Source organism: Ovis aries, chromosome 2 (genome assembly GCF_016772045.2).
Source record: "Ovis aries strain OAR_USU_Benz2616 breed Rambouillet chromosome 2, ARS-UI_Ramb_v3.0, whole genome shotgun sequence".
In the NCBI taxonomy this organism is placed as follows: domain Eukaryota; kingdom Metazoa; phylum Chordata; class Mammalia; order Artiodactyla; family Bovidae; genus Ovis; species Ovis aries.
This window is the reverse complement of record NC_056055.1, coordinates 90,202,313-90,209,729: the sequence shown is the minus strand read 5'-3', so window position 1 is coordinate 90,209,729 and position 7,417 is coordinate 90,202,313. Positions and strand designations below refer to the sequence as shown.

Sequence of the window (7,417 nt, the reverse complement as noted above, 5' to 3'; positions counted from 1 at the left end):
TGCACATGACTGGCTTTTCTCTGTACCTGTCCCAGGCCCCAGATTTGACCTTCTTTATCAAAGGCTTGGTAAAGAGCCTGTCCCTCTACTGCTTTCCATGATAACTAGTGAGCCCACCTGATCTCACTCCCACTAGGACTAGCAATCTCCTCCCCCATCCCCCTCTCCCTCCTTCCCCATTCCCCACTTCCCCACCCTCTACTCCCCACCCCTCCATTGCTCTCAGAATGAAGCCTGTCACCACCCACCCCCAGTGCACCACACATGGTTGGGTGTTGCTCCAGGACCTTGCTTTAGACATGTAAGTGCCTCCCATCCATTAAACCATCCATGCCTCTGTTCTTGAACGCAGATTCTTTCTTTGGTCTTGAAGCTGGAAAAACAGGTCTTGTAAGCCTGCACAACCCAACAATTGGTGGCAGGCAGGAGATGGCAGAAACACCTGTGAGTGCCAAGATATAGGATGGGGGATGGGAAGTTATTGGGGGCATCCACTAGCATGTGGGGCCCCAAAGTTGCTGGGTGATCCTGAGGTGGCTGTCCACTAACCCAGGGGGCCTAAAAGTTGCTGGCTTTAAACCCCAAACTGTAGGGTATTCCTGAGGTGGCCATCTGCTACTATACGGTGCCCAAGATTTGCAGGGGGAATCCCAGAAGCAACAGGGAAATCCCTGGGTGCCTGTCCACTAGGACATGGGGCCTTTGGGTGGCTGTCCTTGTTGAATGGGGGCTGCCCAGAGATCAGGAGAACAATGGCCTCTCCTAGCTCAGCTACTGTATCAAAGTGAGCCTTTTGTTATTGGTTAAGCCAGCTTTCTGGAAGGAATGGTATTTCTCTTGTGCCTTTACTTTCTGTGCCATGTGCTTAGTGGTGTTGCACTCTTTGGGACCCCGTGGGCTACAGCCCTCCAGGCTCCTCTGGCCATGGGGATTCTCCAGACAAGAATACTGGAGTGGGCTGTTTATCCCTCCTCCAGGGGATCTTGCCAACCCAGGTCTCCAGCATTGCAGGCAGATTCTTTAGCATCTGAACCACCAGGGAAGCCCAAGAATACTGCAGTGGGTAGGTAGCCTATCCCTTCTCAAAGAGATCTTCCTGACCCAGAAATCGAACAGGGGTCTTCAGCTCTGCAGGTGGACACTTTACCAGCTGAGCTACCAGGGAAGCCCTGCAGGCAGCTTAGTAAGGTAGATAATATTATTTGTCTTTCCAGCATCATTTGGACCTAAAGCTTCCCGTGTGAGGACATTCTTTTCCTTTACTACTATAATTAAAATAAAACAATACTGTTTTTATATCCTCTTCTGTGTAAGACTGAGTTTCCATGCAGTAGGAGCTACATTTGCTTTATTCACTTGTATTCCTTGGTGAGAATTACACAGTCTGTCACGTGGGTACTCAGTGTATTTATATAATATGAATGGAACGAAGGAATAAACAAATGTAACCACCCATTCTTTAATACAGTTTTAAAATGGGGTGTGGATTTTCATTTTTGAGTAAAGAAACTCATTTTCTATGATTTAATAAATAGAACAAAGTACAAATTTAATAACACAAAATAATAAACATGTTTTAGAAATTTTAATATGATGTACAGATGAAATGTAACTTAACAAATTTCCTAATTTTTAAGTATGTTAAATGCAAGAAGGTATACATAAATCAGCAACAGATAACATCAGGGCAGGCATCACATAAGGACTCATGCCCCTAGGCTGAGTACTTTAAATCTACTTGCTTATTATTAATGCTGACAAAGTATCGGCTAAAGTAATTCAATGAATTTGGTGGCTGGAGCAGAAATCAGTCTTCTGAAATGAACACAGGTGAGTGTACGAGGGTGATGTGGCATCTTAGTTGGTGAGAGTCATCTCAAGGTGAGTTCAGATCTCCACCCATCTTTCTTAACCTTTCTTGCAAGCTGGTTGATGAAGAGAGGGCTCTCATCATCTCCACTCTGACGATTTCCCAGGCGCAGTCACTGTATTCCTTCTCTTTCAGGTAGAAATGGATGCCCTGGAAGTACTTCTTCACGGTCAGAATGGGGCCCATCCTTCCCAGCCCAGAGTCTTTCTCTCCCGTCACCGGACCCAGGCAGGCATCCAGGTCGTCCAGCTGCTGATGGAGTCCAGTGCGGAGCTGCTCAGGAGGGTGGTGTCCCAGGCAGCAGAGGAGCGCTCTGTGTGGAAGAGGTTGAAGCTCTGCTGGAGCATCTCGTGGAGCACAGAGATGGCCTGGGCCTCCTGGAGCTGGTCGCCCTCCACCATCTTTCGGGGAAGACCAAAGTCTTTTCTGTCCTGCAGACAGGAATAAGGGGAGAGTCTGTTCATTCGGGCCAGGAGCCTGAGGTTCTCCTGGGCATTTAGCATGTGGTTTTCAGACAGGTAACAACCCAGAGATCCTCCCAGGCCGTAGCTGACCAGCACCAGGGCCATCAGTAGAGAGAGCAAGAAGGCCATGGGGAAGATGCGGCTGCTGCCGGGCTGGCTGAGACGACGTCTGGGGGAACCTTCAGGTAGGTTCTCTGATGACGATCGTTCTAAGCAAGGCTTTTAAATAGGGAAGATGGTACTCATTATCTGAAAATTTCTCTCTCACTTCCTGTTTGTGTTTTCATTTAGATATTTTCTACTTGACCTAGAAAATGTAGTCAATCTAAACTCTTAATTTTTATAGTAAAAGTTTAATTTTCCCAATTAAATTTGGATTTGTCAATGTAAATGTATATCAATTAAATGAGAAACTAAATAAAGGCTGAAGTTATGTAAGTATGGAAAGACTTATAGACATGTACATAGTAATTATGTACAAATTTAGGTATAATATATATAAACATTCCTTTTGTTTATCTTACGTCAGGAACATAATTTTCCCTTGATTCTTAACTGCATTTTTCCCTCCTTATCTTACACATAGGAATGCAGAATCACTCAGGCCATGTTGATTTCTGTATTTTCTGTCTCACAGAGGATAAGCTTGTAATTAAGGGTGAATGAACTACTCGGGTGTTTCTGTTCTTTTGAGAACATTCATTCAGGTTCCTGAGATTACATTTCACTGGGGCCACAGGATCATGAGAAGGGACCTTCATATCAGTAAACCAGGATGACACAGTCATCAAGAGCTTAAAGCCCTCCAGGGTGCTGAGGAACAGGGAATACACCTGTGGGCTCAGTTCAGTTCAGTCACTCAGTCATGTCTGACTCTTTGCAACCCCATGAATTTCGGCACGTCAAGCCTCCCTGTCTATCACCAACTCCTGGATTTCACCCAAACTCATGTCCATAGAGTCTGTCACGCCATCTAGCCATCTCATCCTTTGTAGTCCCCTTCTTCTCCTGTCCCCAATCCCTCCCAGCATCAGAGTCTTTGCCAATGAGTCAACTCTTCACATGAGGTGGCCAAAGTATTGGAGTTACAGCTTTAGCATCAGTCCTTGCAAAGAACACCCAGGACTGATCTCCTTTAGAATGGACTTGTTGGATCTCCTTGCAGTCCATGGGACTCTCAAGAGTTCTCCAATACCACATTTCAAAAGCATCAATTCTTTGGCACTCAGCTTTCTTCACAGTCCAACACTCACATCCATACATGACCACTGGAAAAACCATAGCCTTGACTAGACGGACTTTGTTGGCAAAGTAATGTCTCTCCTTTTCAATGTGCTAACTAGGTTGCTCATAACTTTCCTTCCAAGAGTAAGCGTCCTTTAATTTCATGGCTGCAGTCAACATGTGCAGTGATTTTGGAGCCCCCAAAAATAGTCTGACACTGTTTCCTCTGTTTCCCCATCTACTTCCCATGAAGAGATGGGCCAAATGCCATGATCTTCACTTTCTGAATGTTGAGCTTTAAGCCAATTTTTTCACTCTTCTCTTTCACTTTCACCAAGAGGCTTTTTAGTTCCTCTTCACTTTCTGCCATAAGGGTGGTGTCATCTGCATATCTGAGGTGATTGATATTTCTCCCGGCAATCTTGATTCAAGCTTTTGCTTCTTCCAGCCCAGCGTTTCTCATGATGTACTCTGCATGTAAGATAAATAAGCAGGGTGACAATATACAGCCTTGATGTACTCCTTTTCCTATTTGGAACCAGTGTGTTGTTTCATGTCCAGTTCTAACTGTTGCTTCCTGGCCTGCATACAGATTTCTCAAGAGGCAGGTTAGGTGGCCTGGTATTCCCATCTCTTTCAGAATTTTCCACAGTTTATTGTGATCCACACAGTAAAAGGCTTTGGCATAGTCAAGAAAGCAGAAATAGATGTTTTTCTGGAACTCTCTTCCTTTTCCATGATCCAGCAGATGTTGGCAATTTGATCTCTGGTTCCTCTGCCTTTTCTTTTCTTTTTTTACAATCTTAAAATAAATTTACATGAATCATAGGACAGTAAGTGCTAGGAAATGTTACTGTTTTGTCCGTAACAACACTTAAGCAACAGTTTTATTAGGAATGAATGTTACAGAAACTGTAGGCTCTTAAATCTAAAACACTAATGTGTGGATCAGGTACATTTGATCAAATATATCTTGAACATCAGCAATCCCCTATCACTTTGACTTAGCTACTTGAATATAAAACCTCTTCTCACCATCTTTATTTATTTGCCCATTCAAAAGTTTTTATCTTTCGGGATTTTGACATCTTTTAATTAAAAACTATGTATACACAAAGAACTGTAAAGCCAACCACTGCAGTATATAATGCTAAAACACTACTGGTATAAGAATGTTAAAATAGTCAACCTTAAAAACCAATAAAAATGGGATAATGTATTAATACTTAAATCAAGTTCTCATTAGAGTTCGTTCTGGTTTTCAGAAAACCAGACGTCTCATTTCTAACTTCTGATGACACATTTTGTATTCAACAGAAGTATAAGAGGGATTATTCTCTTGCAATTCTAACAAACTTCAGCCTATTTTATTTATCCAAGTTACCCCTATATTCCTCTACTTAGCGATGGTCATTAGCCTCTGCTGTACAGAATAAGCCTTAAATAATCCAGATTAGAATGTTCAATGAGAAACCATTTTCCACATGAATTCCTTCAGTAAATACAGAGTGAGACATAGTATATTCTTTAAATTGTGCACATTCTTAGATAAACTTTGGTAAACAGAGAGAGAGACTTCAGAAAAACATATTGAAGTGATTTCATTTAAAAAGGTTATTATGTGTTGGTTAAAAAAGAGGATCAACATCAGTATCTGAAATTAGTGTAACTATAACAATGTTTAGAATCTTAAAAAGTTCAACTTTTTCCTCTTTATCAGGCCAGGCACAGGGAATCCTTTTTGAAGAGATCTTCATTTCAGGAATGAGAAGTTTCTTAATTTGTCCAATTTCTGTTCTGCTCCAATCTTCTTTCAATACTTGGCTTACTCGAGGATAAATTTCAACAGGTTGGACCTTAGGAAGCAGTCTTTGTTTCAAGATCTGCACTCGTTGGCGGACATTGTCAACTTTTTCAAGAAATTTAAGTGGAGCCTCTTCTTGTAAAGATGTTGTCAGTGTCACTAATTCAAGCTGCTGCTCTCTTATTTCTTTCATTCTTTCAATCTGTGGAGTATATTCTTGATTAATCAGATTGCCAACATCACAAAGAGCTGTTAGGAAAAATTTTTTTTTCTGTTCTAATATATCACTAAGCTCCTTAAAATACTGGAGAACAACTGCCTTATCACCTTGGACTGTTTTCTCTGAATGAGATTTTTGTTCTTCTGGCTTTTCAATAAGATAAGTAAGATCTGTCCAGTGTGTGTCAGTTAACTGTTCAAGCAGTTTTTGAGGTGTGTCCTTTTCTTTCATATAGGCACTCTGAAGGTCGTCTATAGGATGACCGTGATGCTGACCTATGGTAAGGCAATGACCACAAACCAATTTTTTATCCAGGAGACAGTAAACATTTAAGGGCTGCCTATAATGCTCAGGGCAGGTGATGATATCTGGATGGTCTTCTTGCTGGTACTTTTCAATAATAGCCCTTAATGCAAAATTAACAGGTAAAGATTCAGTACCACTTGGAGCAATTTCAATAATACTTCTGCAGTTAGGGCACTTGAGTGGAATGTGTAAAGGTCTCCATATATAAAAGTTACCAGTTGCCTGTAGCACATTTTCCAAACAATTTCTACAAAATGTATGAGAGCATGGTAGTACACGAGGATCTTCAAAAATACTGTAACAAATGGGACATGTTAACTCATCCTCAAAATTGTGCATTTCCATTTAGTTGACTTTCTGGTTTGGAGACTGAATATATATCTTCTTTAACTTTTTCGGATTATTTTATCCTTATTCGTGAGGACGGGAAACAGGCAACTCCACTAGCAGCAACAGGGTTGCCAGCCTCCGGACGGTGCTGAGGGCTGCTTGGCATCCCTGCCCTCCTCCTCCTCTGCCTTTTCAACAGCTACCAAATTGCAGCTACTCCCTAAGGTGGACCCAAGGCAACTCAGGATGTGAAAAAATGCAAGATGCAAGAAAATGCAAGGAAAAATGCCCCAGGAAGCTAAGATGCAGAAAGGAATGTTTTCAGTGAGCCCAGACACTTGCGTCTTCCCATACAAAGGAAAAATGCTAAATTCCTTAACTTGAGATAACTGGTTTTCTTAAATTCTCAAAAATACTTTGATGTTCACACTACATCCCCTTTCTTGCAAACTCCTATATAACCTGACTCTTCCCCTCAGCTCCTGGGAGCAATTCCCTCAGGGTGACTTGAGATACTGTCTTCTGAATTCCCACTACATAATACATAACTGTCAACTTTTAGGTTGTCACTATTTCTTTATTTTTTAATAACTTATTTATTTTAATTTGAAGCTAATAACTTTACAATATTTTAGTGGGTTTTGCCATACATTGACATGAATCACCCATGGGTATACATGTGTCCCCCATCCTGAAACCCCTCCCACCTCCCTCCTTGTCCCATCCCTCAGTGTGGTCCCAGCGCACCAGCCCTGAGCGCCCTATCACATTCATCACACCCGGACTGGCAATCTACTTCACATACGGTAAATTACATATTTCAATGGTAATCTCTCAAATCATCCCACTCTCACCTTCTCCCACGGAGTCCAAAATTCTGTTTCATACATCTGTGTCTCTTTTGCTGTTTTTCTTTCTGACTTATTTATTTCACTGTGTATTATAGGCTCCAGATCAACAGTCAGGAACAATATGAGAGACAGCATGGTTTCTTTCAACCTAATTTTTATGGTAGACCTATAGTCTTCCACAGGTTGTTCCAATACCCCCACCAGGAATCCTGCTTCTTTTCTAATGCATGTATGTGTGAATATTCTAATCCAAGATAATTAATTGCCTCTCCAGCACCACCTCACTCACAAGGTGGTTATCACCTCTAGTAGCACTTTTTCTCTGAATGAGTGTCCTCAACCAAATTC

At 41.8% G+C, this 7,417-nt stretch overlaps 1 protein-coding gene and 1 pseudogene across 1 annotated transcript; both read right to left on the bottom strand.

The window, feature by feature from the left end:
* Window positions 1–1,876: 1,876 nt before the first annotated feature.
* LOC114112846 (interferon tau-like) lies at window positions 1,877–2,463 on the bottom strand. The gene is given in 2 exon segments (XM_027963946.2): window positions 1,877–2,151; window positions 2,154–2,463. Coding segments are annotated over 2 exon segments (585 nt in total).
* Window positions 2,464–4,879: 2,416 nt separating this feature from the next.
* Window positions 4,880–6,348, bottom strand: LOC114112845 (tripartite motif-containing protein 59-like; annotated as a pseudogene).
* Between the last annotated feature and the right edge of the window lie 1,069 nt (window positions 6,349–7,417).